At 39.3% G+C, this 18,625-nt stretch overlaps 1 protein-coding gene across 1 annotated transcript in view; it reads right to left on the bottom strand.

Annotated features, from left to right (window-relative positions):
- Positions 1-18,625, bottom strand: part of MALRD1 (MAM and LDL receptor class A domain containing 1) — a 763,833-nt gene that overhangs the window by 151,466 nt on the left and 593,742 nt on the right. The window contains exons 34-35 of the mRNA XM_032349560.1: positions 18,116-18,317; positions 702-965 (exon numbers count right to left, since the gene is read on the bottom strand). Coding sequence (XP_032205451.1) covers positions 702-965; positions 18,116-18,317 — 466 coding nt within the window. The remainder of the gene's footprint in view (positions 1-701; positions 966-18,115; positions 18,318-18,625) is intronic.

Genomic DNA, 18,625 nt, shown 5'->3' with positions numbered 1-18,625 from the left:
ATGTCCACAATAGCCAAAATCTGGAAAGAGTCCAGATGCCCACTGACAGATGAATGGATAACGAAGATGTGATATATCTATATATCTATATCTAGATCTAGATCTAGATATAGGTATAGATATGATGAAATAGTATGCAGCCATCAAAAATGAACTCTTGCTATTTGCAACAACATGGATGGAACCAGAGGGTATTATGCTAAGTCAAATAAGTCAATCAGAGAAAGGCAATTATCACATGATCTCACTCATTTGAGGAATTTGAGAAACAGAGAGAGGGTCATAGGGGAAGAGAGGAAAAAATGAACTAAGATGGAACAAAAGAGGGAGACAAACTGTAAAAGACTCTTAATCTCAGGAAACAAACCAAGGGTTGTGGAGGAAAGGGGGTTTTGGGGGGATGGAGTGACTGGGTGATGGACATTGGGGAGGGTATGTGTTGTGGTGAGTGCTGGGTGCTATGCAAGACTGAATGAATCACAGACCTATACCCCTGGAACAAATAATACATTATAAGTTAATTTAAAAAATGCTAAGCAAGGCCTACATGCTTTGTTTAGCAACATAATACAAGCAACTATGTTACTGATGAGAAAATCACAGTAAGACTCTAGAGAACCTTGTTTCACCCGTCCAGCTCTCTTTATAATTTCCAAACTGCCTTTCTTCCCTGGCACACCGAGTTAGTGAAAATAACTCACAGCAGCCGGATTCATCTTCATTAAAGTGACAGTCGGGCACTCCATCGCATAGCAGGAGGGACGGGATACACTCGTCGCTCGAGCACTGGAACTCCATTTCACCACAGCGCTGAGGAGCAGGACTGAGAGAACAATCCATTTCGTCAGAGCCATCTATGCAATCTTCCTGACCGTTACATTTCCCCGAGAGAGGGACGCACTGGAGTGTGTAGATACAAGAAAATTGATTGGCTTCACAGGCTGATGGCCGGGGTGCCACAGGACCTAAACAGAAAGCAAGTCATTTCCGTATGAGGAGAATTATTGCTCTGTCCATTGTTGAAACATTATAGGATACATTTATTCCTGGGTAAAAATGAAAAATTATGGTAATTTAAGTAAATTAATCTTCAATTAGGAATGATAGGAGCTCTACAAAACATCCAAGTGCTATTAGAGAAGATGTCTCTTCTTAACCTCAGAAACGACATTCTTAAAAAAAAAAAAACACTTTCAAATTAAAGGAGAAATATTGGTTCATCGGTCTTAAATTTGACCACTAAATCAGATTTTCCTCGAGAGTAAAGATATTTTATGCAGTCAGGTAAGCATTTTGGGAAGCTGCATTCATAATTTTCAAATTTTGTGAAGGGAATTGTCATCCTACCAGTAGGAAATTAATAAACATTCTGTGGTTCCACTTGGGAAATTTAGCTCCTGAGGCCCTGGTTAGGACGGGGTCACAGAAGCAGACCTCTGCCATGACTCTATCACACTCCTCTCTGCCCCTGGGTCTTGATGACAGCTCAAAGGTCACATGCTATCATATGTAAAGTGCCTACAAAGTCATACTGGATGACAAGATATTGCACTAGCAGGCATCCTGAAGATAATGTGGTTCAAACCCAAACCAACTTCTTTTACAAATGAGGACCCAGAATTTTAAGGGCCCAAAGACACAATACTAGCTTAATAAATTATTAGCACATGAAACTATTCTGCAGAAATGGTTAAAATTAGCTCTCAGTCAAAACCTAAAGCATGAAAAAAGACTGTTGACTTGTTGCAATTTTCAGAGGTCAGAAATACATGAGAATATATCTAAGTGCACTAATTTGCTGGAACATTACTAGTAGAATGGTCCTTATACTTCGTACTGTCTCTCTGACAGTAGTTGATGGGCGACTCATCTCTCTTGTATATCAAGAGAGAAAAAAAATACATAATAGTGGGGACCAGTTCAGGAATAGTTTTGTATTCTTTACATCTTAAAACAACTTTTACTCATAAATTATTTAAATTATATGTAAAATTATATATCTTATATAGTATATGATATAAAAATTACATAATTATATGTGATATAGATTACATATTATATGTAATATATGTGAGATTATGTAAGAATGGTAATTAATTATATAATTATATAAGAATAATTTGCTTTATGCATTAAGATGGTGATGTGACTTATTAAGAAAAAAAAACAGAATCTGACACTTCCTCTTCCCCCTGATTCTCTCACTAGAGGTAATATATCTAGGATATATTTAGACTCAAATTCTGTGGGGAAAGCCATATATCTGAGGGAACCTTCCATGAAAACCAGCATATTGAACTGGAGACTCTGCTACCTTGTTCTTATTTAGCGACTGACAGGTGAGAGCAGCATAGAGAGTTATATGCTCCCACATATATGTGGGATCAGGAACATGACAAGCATGTCCACTCTTGCCATTGTTGTTCAACATAGTACTAGAAGCCCTAGCAATAGCAATCAGACAACAAAAAGAAATAAAAGGTATTCAAACTGGCCAGGAAGAAGTTAAACTTTCTCTCTTTGCAGATGACATGATACTTTATATGGAAAACCCAAAAGACTCCACACCTAAACTACTAGAACTCATACAGCAATTCAGTAATATGGCAGGATACAAAATCAATGTACAGAAATCAGTTGCTTTCTTAAACACTAAAAATGAAAATATAGAAAGGGAAATTCCAGCTACTAGAGCACCAAGAACCATAAGACACCTGGGAATAAACCTAACCAAAGAGGTAAAGAATCTGTCCTTGAGAAACTACACAACACTTATAGAAGAAATTGAAAAAGACACAAAAAAATGGAAGACCATTCCATGCTCATGGATCAGAATACACATTGTTAAAATGTCTATACTGCCTAGAGCCATCTATACTTTCAGTGCCATCCCAATCAAAATTCCACTGACATTTTTCAAAGAGCTGGAACAAACAATCCTATAATTTGTATGGAAACAGAAGAGACCCTGCATTGCTAATGAAATGTTGAAAAAGAAAAACAAAACTGGGGGCATCATGTTGCCTGAATTCAAGCTTTACTACAAAGCTGTGATCACTAAGACAGCATGGTACCAGCACAAAAACAGACACATAGACCAGTGGAACAGAGTAGAGAACCCAGATATGGACCCTCAACTCTATGGTCAAATAATCTTTGACAAAGCAGGAAAAAATACACAGTGGAAAAAAGACAGTCTCTTCAATAAGTGGTGCTGGGAAAATTGGACAGCTATGTGTAGAAGAATGAAACCCGACCATTCTCTTACACCATACACAAAAATAAACTTGAAATGGATACAAGACCTCAATGTGATGCAGGAATCTATCAAAATCCTAGAGGAAAACATAGGCAGTAAACTCTTCGACATCAGCCACTTCTTTCAAGATATGTGTCCAAAGGCAAAGAAAACAAAAACGAAAATTTATTTTTGGGACATCATCAAGATCAAAAGCTTCTGCACAGCAAAGGAAACAGTCAATTAAACAGAGAGGCAACCCACAGAATGGGAGAAGATATTCACAAATGGCACTACAGACAAAGGACTGATATCCAAGATCTATAAAGAACTCCTCAAACAACACACACAAAACATATAATCATGTCAAAAAATAGGCAGAAGACATGAACAGACACTTCTCCAAAGAAGACACACAAATGAGTAACAGACACATGAAAAAATATTCATCATCATTAGCCATCAGGGAGATTCAAATCAAAACCACATTGTGATACCACCTTACACCAGGCAGAATGGCCAAAATTAACAAGACAGTAAACAACAAGTGTTGGAGACAATGTGGAGAAAGGGGAGCCCTCTTACACTATTGGTGGAATGCAAGCGGGTGTAACCACTTTGGAAAACAGTGCAGAGATTCCTTAAGAAATTAAAAATAGAGCTTCCTTATGACCCTGCAATTGCACTACTGGATATTTACCCCAACGATACAGATGTAGTGAAAAGAAGGGCCATCTGTACCCAATGTTCATAGCAGCAATGGCCACAGTCTCTAGACTATGGAAAGAACCAAGATGCCCTTCAATGGACAAATGGATAAGGAAGATGTGGTCCATATATACAATGGAGTATTATGCCTCCATCAGGAAGGATGAATACCTTTTTGTAGCCGCATGGACAGGACTGGAGGAGATTATGCTGAGTGAAATAAGTCAAGCAGAGAGTCATTATTGTATGGTTTCACTTACTTGTGGAGCATAAGGAATAACACAGAAGACATTGGGGGATGGAGAGGAGAAGGGAGGTGAGAGAAATTGGAGGGGGAGACAAACCATGAGAGACTATGGACTCTGAGAAACAAACTGAGGGTTTTGAAAGGGAGGGGAGTGGGAGGTTGGGTGAGCCTGGTGGTGGGTATTATGGGGGGCACATATTGCATGGAGCACTGGGTATGCTACATAAACAATGAATTCTGGAACACTGAAAAGAAATAAAATAAAATGAAAAGAATATATATGTGATATAATTATAATTACATAATTATATATCAGATGTAGATTATATATTATATGTAATATATGTGAGATTATGTAAGAATTTAATTAATTATATAATATATATAAGAATTATTTGTTTTATGCATTAGGATGGTGATGTGAATTTATTAAAAAACAAAAACAAAATCTGACACTTCCTTTTCCCCCTGATTCACTGACTAGTGGTAATATATCTGGGATATATTTAGACTCAAACTCTGTGGGGAAAGCCATATATTTGAGGGAACCTTCCATGGAAACCAGCATATTGAACGGGAGACACTGCTACCTTGTCCTTATGTAACGACTGACAGGTCAGAGCGGCAGAGTTGTATGCTCCCACAAGTACGTCAGAAACTCGAACTTAGAAAAAAAATTGGATTTAAGTTTTTATACCTTTACACACACACACACACACACACACACTCACACCCATTAGATTAATCTCACATTTAAGGCAGACATTCTTAATTTGATTTTTTTTTCTAAACTATTTTATGCATTGAACTTTTATCTTTATGAACTGAAAAAAACCATGAAGGAATTAATTATCCATATTCCAAGACAGGAACAAATTCCTTATACTTCTCTCCTGTTCAGAAGGGGGTTTGTGTGTTCCTTTACATTTTTCTTTACATTGGATACACAAATATAAAATAATCTCTTTCACTGGGAGATAGTGAATCCATTATTTTAGAATTCTTTACAGGAAAAGGTATACAGAACTCACTCATTCTAGGTCCTTCTTTACAAGGAAGTTGGTGGACTTGTGCTAGCTTTTCTGGACTCTGTCTGGGGCAGCCCGGGTTCCTCCACCAAGATCAAGGCGTTCTATCCCATAGGTGTCGGGAGGTTTTCAGACAGCTCACAGCTGAGTGCGGCCCCGGGAACTTCCCTCCAGGGAACAGCTCCATTCACTGACTGGTGCACTGGGCCTAAAATGGCCCAGGACCTGTGCCTCAGTAAGGGACATCTCTGAAAGGGCCAGTGCAGTTCCAGAGCCCGGTGACATGGGCTGAGACCCCTACCGCGCCTGCCTCTTCCCCTACCATCCCTCTGCCCAGTCCCACTCCCTTGGCTTCACCGGGCTTGCTGCTGGGAGGATTTCTAGTCAGCTTTCTGCATAGGAATCAGTGCCTTGGGGTCCACTTCCCTGGGAACCCGACCTAAGATACTCTCTAACCACCAAAATGTATCTTGTTTTTAACCGAATTCCTCTGAATCACTTCTTAAATTTTCCACTGAAGTATTTCTGATGCAAGAGGAACACGAACTTGCATCTCTAGGGGAGTCTAAATAGGCTCTTAGCCAGAAGCAGTTCTCCACACGCTCAGCATTTCTCTTAAGTCTCTTGTTTTATCTAATGAAAATTCTCTATTCTACTACAGAATATATCCGTGCTTTTTTCTAATATAAAAAACTTCCTCCAGGTATTCAAATGAAATGAGCACTCTGGGAAGACGTGGCAAATTTATCTTCTGAATTCAACGCGTTCTGCTGCAAAATCCCTTCGAGACGTTAAGAAAGTGTTCCTAAAATTTTAATAAATGTATTTATTCGTGGGTGTCACCCGTGGAGTCAGCTAATCATTAGAGGTGATATCTTTGTCATACAGTCCTGTAAAAAATGAACAGTATTAATTGTTCTTTTGTATAACCAGAATATTCTCAGCATCATCTTAAACACAGATTACTGAATGAAAAAAAAAAAATAGTCAATCTGAAAAGGCTAAGTATTGCCAGATTCTAACTATATGATATTCTGGAAAATGCAAAACTGTGGAGACAGAAAAATGCTCAGTGGTGGCCAGGGGTTGGGGGAGAAGAGATAAATGGGTGGCGCGTAGGGGACTTTAGAGCGGACAAATTCTTCTGTACGACACTGTAATAGTGGCTACGTGTCATGCCACAGACTGAATGTTTGTGTCCCCCTGCCCCAGTTTCACACCCTGGAATGTGATGAAATCTGGAGGTGGGGCCTTCGAGAGGTGATTAGCTCATGAGGGTAGAGCCCCCACGGAGATCAAAATAACTCTTGGTCTCTCCACCTTGTGAGCACACAGCAAGAAAGCATCGTCTAAGAGAAAGCAGCGACAATATACCTCAGAATCTGTATGCTAGCCTGTAACTCATATTTGATGTTCTGCTTCTGAAATTTCTATGTTCTAGTTTCTCCAGATCCCTTCTGAAATTCAACATTTAAAGTACACAATGCTTAAGCCCCCATGTTGCATCACCACTTCCTCATATCAGGGCGGGTAGGAGAAGAATGAATGAAACAAGATGGGATTGGGAGGGAGACAAACCATAAGTGACTCTTATCTCACAAAACAAACTGAGGGTTGCTGGGGGGAGGGGGGTTGGGAGAAGGGGGTGGGGTTATGGACATTGGGGAGGGTATGTGTGAGTGCTGTGAAGTGTGTAAACCTGGCGATTCACAGACCTGTACCCCTGGGGATAAAAATATTATATGTTTATAAAAAATTAAAAATTAAAAATTAAAAAAACAAATAATTGAGAAGGAAAAAAAAAGTACACAATGCTTTCAGGGCACCTGGGTGGCTCATTTGGTTAAGTGTTTAGTGTCTGATTTTTAGCTCAGGTCATGATCTCAGGGTTGTGGGACTGAGCTCTGTGTGGGGCTCCGCACTCGTCGCTGGGTCTGCTTGTCCCTCTCCCTCTGCTCCTCCGTCATGTGCACTCTCTGTTTCTCTCCAATCAATCAATCAATCAATCAAATCTTAATAAAAAATAAAGTACACAATATGATGAAAAATATAGAGTACACAGGCCAAGCACACTGACCCATTATTTACCAGGCCCAGTGAGCCACTTAGGCAGGTTGTTTAAAACCAGGGGAACTAAAGTGCAGGCCAGGGGTGCCTGGGTGGCTCAGTGGGTTAAGCGCCTGCTTTCGGCTCAGGTCATGATCCCAGGGTCCTGGGTTCGAGTCCCACATCGGGCTCGCTGCTCAGCAGGGAGCCTGCTTCCCCCTCTCTCTCTGCCTTCCTCTCTGTCTACTTCTGATCTTTCTCTCTGTCAAATAAATAAATAAAATCTTCTTAAAAAATGAAATAAAATAAAGTGCGAGGCCAGTGAACACACAAGGGGACAAGTGCCAGATCAGTCCCAAGTCTGGCATGCTCTGTTGGAAATGTGCATTGCTCTTCACTGCATAACAACATGGCCAGAGCAGAACAAAGACCTCCACCGGGAAGGTGAGCTAAAATAGCACATTCAGGGCTCACAGTGTCCTTTCCATATATCCCGAAGGGCTCTGTCAGCATAGATGAAAGTAAAAGAAAGTAGGAGAGAGAGAAGGTTGCACATATGGTGGAGACTGACAGGGAGAGACAGGAGCAGGAAAAAAGACACTTCAGGAGAATGGTGGACTCATTTTAACAAGAAGATTCGCGGTTAAACTTAAAGGTACTTGTGGTTAAGTCACCATCCCTCAGGCTGTATCTGATGAGAGGTATTGGGTGGACCTGAGGTTGGGGCAGGAGGAAGCCAGAGGCCAGGGGCAAGCCTGGTGCACTTGTGCATGTGCGCGCGTGCGCGCGCGCGCGCGCGCGCACACACACACACACACACACACACACACACACATTTACACCTGGCGCAATTGCGCATGCATACACGCATACACACACACTATCTCCTATTAGCCATAGGGGAAAGTGTCTCAAATGAATTCCAAGTCTAACGGGGGCTGAGATCAATAATGAGGTGGATCTCCTGCTGCAGTCTGCAACTGATTTACTCTCTGTATGTTAAAGCCGACGCAAGGCTGTCCCAACAGTAAAGCTACGCCCCTGCGCTACCTCCTGCCAAGGATGATTCCTCCAAGGGGAGAGGAAGTCCAGGGCGGGGGGGGGGGGGGGGGGGGGGGGCGGGGGGGGAGGGGGTGGGGGGGTGTGGGTAGTGGCACAGCCGGCATCACAAAGTGTGCTGAAGTCACCGCCCTCTTGTCTTTGCTGCATGAGGAGAGCGGGAAGCACACGGGCATTCACTTTGGTGTGTATCAGCAGAAAACAGGTTAAGACATGCTGCTTTAGAGTACAGGGGATTTGTATGGTCGTTTGTTTTGACAAGAGTGGTTCTGAAACCAGCGAAAAATCCCACCATGGAAGCTATTCTAGTGCCATCAAAAAAGGGCAGGTGCATCACTGCGACCGCCTACTTGCCAAGTCTCTGCCCGGTTTTTGCTCAGAGTGGTCATTTCACGTGGAGTCTGGACAATCCAAACCAGAGGTGAAGTTTTGACCTTTGTTTGAAAATACAGTGACATCTTAATGTCCAAGGGAGCACAGGTGAAGTGTGGGCTCAATATTTCTTAAATGGTTGAATAATAAGGGAATGGTTTATAATAGTAGTTTTACTTTCCTTGATAATACGCAGTGAAATGACCAAAATGGATAAAATAACGAATGCACTGACTAAATGACTATGTCCATTGATTTAATTAGCCATGAAACAGGGTAGACCAGAAAAATAGAAACCAAGAAGTTCTCTCAAAAATAACCTTCCAATGTATTTTAGTAAATCTATAATTTAGCAACTAAAGCTATCCTACATTCATACTGACACTATGGGTTTTTACCAATTGCTTCAGAAGGTTTATGGGATTTTTACATTAAGGACTTTGACAGACCACGCTCTCTTTATGAATAAATCTGCCCTTTTGGTTTTGCAATAAATCTCAGGATATGGTAGAAAAAAACAAAAACAAAACACCTGGGATAAAGGGGAACTGACACTGTTAACTAACATTCAAATTCCCAGTAACTAAGACATTCTTCTGAACACCACAGTCTGCTTCATTCTATGCTCTACACACAGTTATAATTCCTAATATTTGGGGGTATTTCTTTTGTCCTACAGGATGTTGAACTTCCTTGGTCACTCAGTTTGGGAAGCAATTGAAATATCTTTCTCATACCAATAAAAACTACTTCATACTGACAATTTACAGTGAAACACAGTGAAACATTCTTATGATTTTCATATAAATTCAATAAGAGCCGAGAGTCCCAAGGATAATCAGATGGATTTTTATCTTTATGATTAATATGCTTAGTGAAGGCAAAATTGATTGCCTGTTTTGAAAGGAAAAAAATATGCACAAGGAAGTTCAGTTTTAAAGAGCAGGAAGTAAGCTGTTGCCAAATATTGCCATACTCAATGACATAAATGGTTAAACGCTCACTGTAAAATATATCGGTTATAAATGTGTGTATATATATATTTAATTATATATATACACACACGCACACACGTATATATTTAATTTTAATTCTTTAGAACTCTTGGTTTGAGGCTATTTTGAGTTATAATTTTATGTTTCCTGAAGGACCTTCATAAAGTATAAAAATATTCATTTCTTTTTTCATTAATAATGGTTATCTCTAGTTTGGACTCTTAAGAGAATCATTTTGATCTACTTTAATTTCCATATCTAATAGCTTAAATATTCCTGGAAAGATGGAATGTGACCTCTGTTTGGACTAAAGAGAAACAGAAGAGTAGGGGCACACAGAGACGTCCGGGCCGCATGCAGCGTATGTGAGAAGTCAGGAGGGCTTACACGGCTTGTCAGAAGGGCTACACAAACGAGAAACGTCAAAAGTCTGACAGAAGAGACCAAAGGCAGGGAAATCTAAAAGCTTCCAGAAGTTGGATCCAGCATGGAAGCTGATAAGGGCCTGAGAACAGATGCCAAATAGAAAGGCATCATTATTTTCAAAGGGAAGAGCTGCAGCCACTCAAGGCTAAGCTATAATAAATATAGAAGAAAGCTGAATGAATTTCAAAATGTATACAGACATACGTATAATGTGTATATGTGCATTTGTGCAAATACCGTGTGTTCACCTGTATGCACGCATGTACTCGCGCACATCGGTGGGTGGTTTGAAAGCACAGAGCTTTTCGCTAGTGACGGGGGGGGGGGGGGGGGGGGGGGGGGAGGCGGTGGGTGATGGGCACCAGAAGGGAAGCGCACATAAGGCTGTGGAGGGGTGAGTACTCTACTGCCCTAGTTCCCGCTTCCCCCCACCCCCAGCTCATACGGAGGTCACACACTTAAAAGAAAATCAGGAATACATTTAGGGAACATCAAGAGTTGAGGAAACAGGACCTAATTCAGAGGCCCCCAAAGAATGATCCCTTTTACTCCACATCAACGTTTGCCACAATTATGGCCAACTCCTTCCTAAAGGAAAAACAGTGATGGTAATGTAAATGGCTGACATTGCATAAATGAAGAATTTTCTGCCATCAACTAACCTCAAATAATCTAAAACGTGTGTGAATGTGGGAACATATATAAAATGTTGCTGGTCATTTCTTTCTTGTCATGAAGCCTGGAGCCCAGACAGACCCTAGTGGATTAACCGATTCATTCCTATTTTATCATTTCCAGATGGTGTGACAGTTCCTGGTCGGACATATCTATGCTGGTGTGGCCTTAGCTATGCTCCGTGTTGGACCAGGTTGCGCACTTGACCTAACTGACTGCTGTTGTTCACTTGGTAGCTCTGGCCCACATTAACTGCAACTTTATTGAATAGTTTAAAAAAAAAAAAAATCCCCCAATGCTGAACTCTTGATTTCTAATTTTAGGGCCATTATTCTTAAATACATTCCTTTTTAAATTCATGCTTCATATTGCTTCCAGGTTACATTCCCCAAAGGAAGACTCCTGCTCAAAAAAATGGTTCTCCAATGCTTTACGGGATTAAGGGCTGAAGTACCACTGTCCTGATGCCTGACTCAGCCTCACCCATGTTCTCCCTCTTAAGCCTATAATTGCAGAGGAAATAATGAACATTTCAGATATGATGGTGTTATACTCTTTGCTGGCTGGGAAAGGACCAGGAAAGAAAATGTTGTTGGCAAGCTTTTACTTACAGAAATTTTGAGTATTTTGGCACCAATCAATTATTAGATTTTTGTCTAAGCATAGAAGGCTTGAGATGGAGAGTAGGAAGCTATCTCTCCATCACACACCAGAAATACAGGCACTGAAGGGAATCTAAAGAGTTTAAAGCAATCTGTAGTGAGAGAAGATTGTTCAATTTCATACACACTTAAGAAACACCTGCTGTACCTGTCTTAGGAAGGCCAAAGTACAGATGGATGATGTACTGAGGCAGGTGGTAGAGAAGACCACTCAGGGGTCAAACAGAATTCTATGGTGGTCTTTCAGAGATCTCTCAGCTGTAGTGTCTTGACTACTTCTATGACCCAACCAGAAAAAAATGGCTGTGATACCATCACTTCCAGTTAATAGGCCACTGGCGCTGGAGACAGAGAAAAATAGAGCTATGTTTAATTTAATCAATATTAACTTTTGAGAAATATTAATCAGTAGCTCACCTCTAAGCTCAGAGTGTTGTATGTGATTATTATTATTTTAAAAAAATGCATAATTTTTAAGATTAATTTTTCCCTCTCTGATGAAATGATTAAAAGTGATTACTTTGAAGTATATTGGGTTATCTTGCCCCATATGGGATTCTACAGAAGGAAAGACTAACATTATGTTAATTATATTACAATCAGAAAGACCAGAAGGGGCAAACAGCAAAGTCTGGATATTCTAGAACTTGGACTTACTTCCTAATTGATCAATCATTTGCTCCACCTGGCAGAAACAACCGTCATTTCTTTAGAGCTGTTTTTACCAAAACCTGGTTATTTCCCTAACCTCATGTTTTCTGTTTTGAGCAAGTCTGTTAGTGAAAATAACACATATGAATGAACCCATTTATTCTTCATTAAGCCATGAAAGTTGTGTTTTATTTGTTTTTGTTGTTTTCTATTTCTGTCACTTCCAACTATTCTCAGAGAGAGTGATCAGTCATTTCTGGGTAAAATGTTGTCACAGGCCAATAAGATGTTATCAGAAAAACTGTTATGAGAATTGTTGAAGTCACTTGATTTTTAATTTAAAAAAATCTTCTTAAAACAGTTTGTGGATGTGTGTGTGTTTTTAGTGAAGCAGTGTCACTTTTTTATTCTATTTCTTAGGCAACAAACAAACAAACAAACTTGTTTTCATAAAGTCTGGATGTTTTCTAGGTAACATATGTGTTCCAGGGAATTAGGAAAACCATGATAAAAGTAGACTCTAATAGCCCAAGAGAACAAAACAGAGCCAGATAGACCTTGGCAATGAAAAACTCCCAGAATGTCTCAGACACACTTGGCCTGGTAAAACAGCTGGCCCTATTTCTGAGTGAAAAGAAAGGATTTAGCAAAGGTTATGATAATTTCCAAACATGACTAGGAATTTAGGAGTTGATTACTGCTTTCATATGTTAGAGAAATGGCTATATTACTACAACATGTTTTGTTTTATATAGATGTTATATTACTTATACATTAAAATATATATTATGTATATATTATATGCCATACATACAGAAATATGTATGTTTATGTGCTAGTATCAGTGCTCACGTAAAAGCATTCACCTTTAAGACAGAGTTAGAACAATAACCTGTGGTTTATCTTCAGGTTCAAAGGGAGGTACTTGTCAAATCCAGCCAACCTAACGGAGTATGGTTCATAACGGGACTGAGTTTTTCATGGTTTTCATTTGGAACTTTCCCCCTAATTTAACAAAATTCCTTCCAGCCTGATAATAAGTAATAAATCAAGTAAGAACCATTTCAGAGTATAACATGCAAGCTTCTCCAAACATAGGCAAGGGAGAACCCAGGTCTTGTTGGCAGAAGCCTGCCTGGTATTAGTTTTTAATGCCATTTTCTGGTTCTTGTATTTTGTTTTGTTTTTCCTTTAAATTTAATGTTCCTTCCTTCAGTAAAAAGGAATTATCCCATCCTTTGATAAACTGTGAGGACTTCATAACCCACAAGAATAAATTTAAAGTCTAATAATATTCTCTAAGCCAAAAAGTGAACTGGGGTTGACTGGTAACCATTTTCTTTCAGCTTTTTTGGTAATCATCAGTGCTCATTTTAAAATTAGTCTCATGATTCACTAACTGAATCAAAATTATAAAAATGAACCATACATTAAAATCATGTTTTAAATAATTTATCTATAATTACTATATCACTTCTGATATAAAATGAATGTCTATTTTATATCATGTGCTGACTTGGAATTTATTTTAGATTTTTCTCAACTTAAAAGTTAAAGATCACTCATTCTCACTAAAATTAAAACACACACACACACACACAGAACAAGACAGTGACAATGATGATTTTTTTTTTTTTTTTGACAATGATGATTTTTTAACATGGACCAAAAAAAAAAAAAAAAGACAAAATAAGCCACGAATATCATAAAACACCATGTAAACTATATTATAGGAGAGCTGTAAACTTCAAGCTAAGAGAATCTGCAACAGAGTTTGGCTTCCTGTGGGGAGTTTCAAGGATAAATTCATGAAAAATGCGGTTTTGCTCTGCCCTTCAAAGTAGAAAAGCATTTACACAAGAGGAGGTAAAAGGCAGGGCGTTCCCAGCCACAGAAGTAGTGGGTCCAAAGTCATGGAGGTGGAAGACTACGGGCATAGTTGGATAGAGGCAGGAGGTGCTATTTTGAGGAATTATTTCATAGACAGAGACAGATAAGACAAGAGTTGTACTAAAGGATATGAAACTTATTTAGTAGGTAATTGAGAGCCTATAAGTATTTTTCTTCTTTGTAACTTGTATGAATTTGTGTATTTTGATTAGTTTCCCTTTTATTTCCCCCCTCTCTGTTAGAGTCCAGACAGATAATTTACTATTCTTGGTTAACTATATAATTTGGTCCATATGCTTCAGAGTATTCAAGACTGATTATGATTAAAAAGAGAACTGGCCATCATGCAGACCGGGATGGTGTGGAGGTTAGATATGAGAGCATAGCCTAAGGGACCCTGACGCATGGGCTTGGTCAAGGGTATGCTTCCAAACAACAATTTTAATTCTGACAGAATGACACAGGGACTGTTAGAGATCATTCAGAGTGATGACAGGGGAGTAGATAGACCAGTTTCCAAAGCAAGTTTTCAAAGACAGTGGAATTAGCCAGTTTTACCCTCTAATGTACTTTATCTCACTTGCTTCCCACTTGTTTTTCTGAGTTAGATTCTCAGTATTCTATTAAATTTTTGGAACTATCCAAAATCCTTTCAACAAACTTAGTTTCTACTTAAGTTAACCCAAGTCAGATTCTGTTGCTTGGGGAAAAAAAAAAAAATCATTATTGTGTTGAATAAGAAAGATGCCAGATCTACTTTTCTATAATAGGTCCTAGAAGATGAATTTGGTAGTTTGCTACATGTCAGTAAATTAGATAAATCAGTAATGCAGCCATTACAGAGATTCTGGTGACTAATAAGGATGACTTGAACTAGAGTTTGAACAGTAAAATGGAAGCGAAGGGGTGGGAGGGGGCAAAATCTATAGAATCTGCTGCCTGAGGTTTGTTTAGACTAAGGTAATGGAGGGGTTAAAACACACACACACACACACACAGATACACACAACTTCTGCTCATAAGTGCCCTTCCAATCCAAATCCAGGACAGTACACAGTAGATTCCCAACTAACCTGGCCGTCCTGCTCAAGTTCACCAACACACCGAAGAGTGAGGAGCCTTCTCTAACTGCAATGTCACCTCTGCTTTCCCCTGTCTGCCTTACCCCTGCCTTACCCCCTACCTGCCCCCTGCCTCCTTCTCTCTGAGGTCTCTCCCTTTCTCCATCACTCTCCATGCATTCCTTCCGCTTTCCTGATCCTCTTGTACAAACCCAGCCCTGTGTGATTTGGAAGGGACTTAGGAGATCATCTACTTCAGCTCCCTGATGAGGAAACATGGTCTAAGGAGTTACAATGATTTTCTCAGAATTGTACAGTTATTTAGTGACTCAGTCATGATTTAGACTCGTGTCTCCACAATTTTAGTCCAGCTGTTACCTCCCCAGCACTCAGTACATGTTTATTCCAAATGTCATGTAACGCTTTATGTAACTTCTCTCCCTGGATCGTCAAGTGAATCCAATGGAACATGCTTCCTGGCATGTCACTATGGGGGTCCTGATACCCCCATTGGAGAAACACTGGTTCAATTGATGATTTTCTGAAAACATCTGCTTGAATCAATCACAAAGCACTGCTGTAAAAACTATACCCAAAGATTCTGGATTTTGGATGTGGGCTTGGTTGGAGGCGCCTCTTTGTAGAAACTTACAGAAAGAAGACATGGTTTAATGCTAAAGATCTTACTGTTTTTCATTTGTTTGTTTGTTTGTTTTGAACTATCTTCAAAAGCAGAATCTGTCCTATAACATAGTGGGCAAGAACCTAAGGCAAATGTTAGCAACTCTGTTCACACAACTAGTTATCCTTGTTATTATGATTATTTAGAATAATAATAACTTAGCAGCCCAAATTTCCTACTCATTGTGTTAGACTCTGGAGATGAAATAAACAAGCTCCTCTTGCTCATGAGGAGCTCAAATTAGTGGGAAGTGATGTATAAATGCATGAATGTGCATATATGTATGTATATATATACATATGTACGTATGTATGTTTGCATGTGTGTGTGAAGAGCTGAGTAAGTAGGGGAAGGAAAGAAATGGAAGAATAGGACAGGGAAGACTTTGATGGGACAGTGACTGGGAGGAACTAAGAGTGGAAATGACTGAGAACATTTACTCTTGAAAGACAGAAGATTTTTCCTGAAACAAATGGTGACAAAAAAGAGTTTGGTTGTGGATATAGTCACATTTAGAGGTAGAAACAAGAGGTTAAGGGTGTTTGTTATTTAAGGGAGTTATTTTCTATTCAAGGGATATAAGAACTTTGGCAGAGTGAAGGATGTTCAAGGGAACAGCTGGGAGATTTGAGGATTATTGTAGAAAATCAGTGCCAAGGAATGGGAAATAGATGTGTGTAGGACCCTTGACCACCAGCTAAGGTGATAAACCAAAACATTTAGTGGTCCCAGTGAACATGATCAGCAGTAGCCTGGAAAATACAAATGGTTATAGTAACCCAATTTCAAAGACCAATAAAGCCATTATGACTGAATATGTCTTGGATATTTTTATTTATCCTACAGAGTTTGTCCAATAAATAAATGTGTTAATACACATAATGTACTTAGCAAGATGCCTGGCATATAATTAGAACCCAAATTTATCTTTTCAAAAATTGGACATGGGGCACCTGGGTGGCTCAGTTAAGTGCCTGCCTTCAGCTTAGGTCATGATCCCAAAGTCCTGGGATTGAGCCCGGCTTCAGGCTCCCTGCCCGGCAGGGAGTTTGCTTCTCCTTCTTCCTCTGCTCCCTACCCCCTGCTAGGGCGCTCGCTCGCTCTCTCTCTCTCTGTCTCAAATGAATAAAAATCCTTCTAAAAAGTTATTAATAAAAAAATGGGACATAAAATAATTCAAAGTGCTGATTGAGAATGGAATTAAAATGTCAGATCATTAGATCTAGGATTATTAGGGAAAAAAGTATAAAGACACTGTTTTATGGGAGAAAACGGGAAGCACTGAGAATCTAGAATTGCATTTTTTTCTTATTAACAATGTTTGAAAACAGGTTTTGGAGGAGTAATTAGAAAGTAGAGGATATGATGATCAGATGAAAATTTTAACCCTAAAATTTCAGATAGGATGATAAGATCCACTGTGGGAGCTGGTTATGAAGGAAGAATATTTATGAAGGTAACTGAAATTGAAAAGGTCAACACTATACATGGGCTGAGTGACCTGGAAGCTGAAATTGCCCAGGATTTAGGATCTAGAGAAAAATTACTGGAAGGATAAGAACCCAGATGTGTCTTTTTTCTTAAAAAGAAGAAAATTTAAAAAAAACAATTTTAATTTTTTTTTTTAAGTAATCTCTACACTCAGTGTGGGCCTTGAACTTATAACCCTGGGATCAAGAGTCACATGCTCTACAGACTGAGTCAGCGAGGCTTCCCCAAAAGAAGAAACTTTTAAATCACTCTGTAAAAATAAACCTTTGAATGAGGCATAGAGTAGCCAGAAAGACAATGACCCTATTATTTAACACTGAAAATCTGAAGATTTTATAAAGACTAAACAGCCAGTCAAGCGGAAGCATCATAAATAGCAGAAATTCAGATTACAGTTAAGGGGATGATTTCTTACAAAATGTGTTATTGACAAGACTCTTGTTTTGACTAAGAGTTCTACACTGCACTGTAGAAACAGTGAGGAGAAGGCAAATAACCCAGGGGATGGGGAAAAGCTAACATGGACGGAAAAGACACTTTGGAAGATGACAGGTGACCAGAAGAATCCTTACCTTGTGTAAGTCTTGTGAACCTTTAGAAATAAAGAAAGGAGGCGATAATGCTCCTCTAATGAAACTAACTTTCCCCTACGTCTCTTAAAGGACGGTAATCACGGTATCTGGTTGCCTAGAGGACATGAAAACTTGATGGTTAGGTTTATGGACAGAAAAACTTTACCCCCTACAACATACACTGATCTTCCTTCAATGTATGAACAGTCTTAGGCCTGGAAACAAATGTTATTCATCAGGAATTCCCAGTTCTTCCATATGTGGATAGTAAAACAATCCTTGCACATCCCACCTACTAAGGAAATCACTTACCTCCAAAGACACATTCTGGGGTGAAAATGATGTCATCAAGGGCAATGAAGATGTCCTCATTTCCAGCCAAATCAGCTTCAAATGTCACTTTGAATGCACTAGTGCTGGAGAGAGGAACATGTCCATATATCCAACCAGTTCTTTTACTTCCAATCGCTGACCACACAAGGATGTTTAGTCCAGATTCCTCAATGGTATATACCTAAGAATGGGGGCAAAAGAAGAAAAGTCAACTCTTTATGGTTTGGATGTTAGAGATATATGGGCATCCTGGTTGTTAATGGAAGAATGGAGTCTGGCAATGGGACAGCACGACACCTCGGCTATAATACTTCCTTTCTGTACAAATTGGGGTTAGACAGTGAGTTATTTTTTCTTTAAACAGTCAGACCTTTGTTTTTTTTTATATCAATTTCTGTGTATCATGGTAGGCATGGCAAAAACCTGTAACTATCTTAAGAATCTAAGAGCTGGAAAGCTATAAAACTAGAATCTCTCAGGCTAAAGGAC

Source organism: Mustela erminea, chromosome 6, assembly GCF_009829155.1.
Source record: "Mustela erminea isolate mMusErm1 chromosome 6, mMusErm1.Pri, whole genome shotgun sequence".
Taxonomy (NCBI): Eukaryota; Metazoa; Chordata; class Mammalia; order Carnivora; family Mustelidae; genus Mustela; species Mustela erminea.
This window is presented reverse-complemented; position numbering and strand designations above follow the sequence as displayed.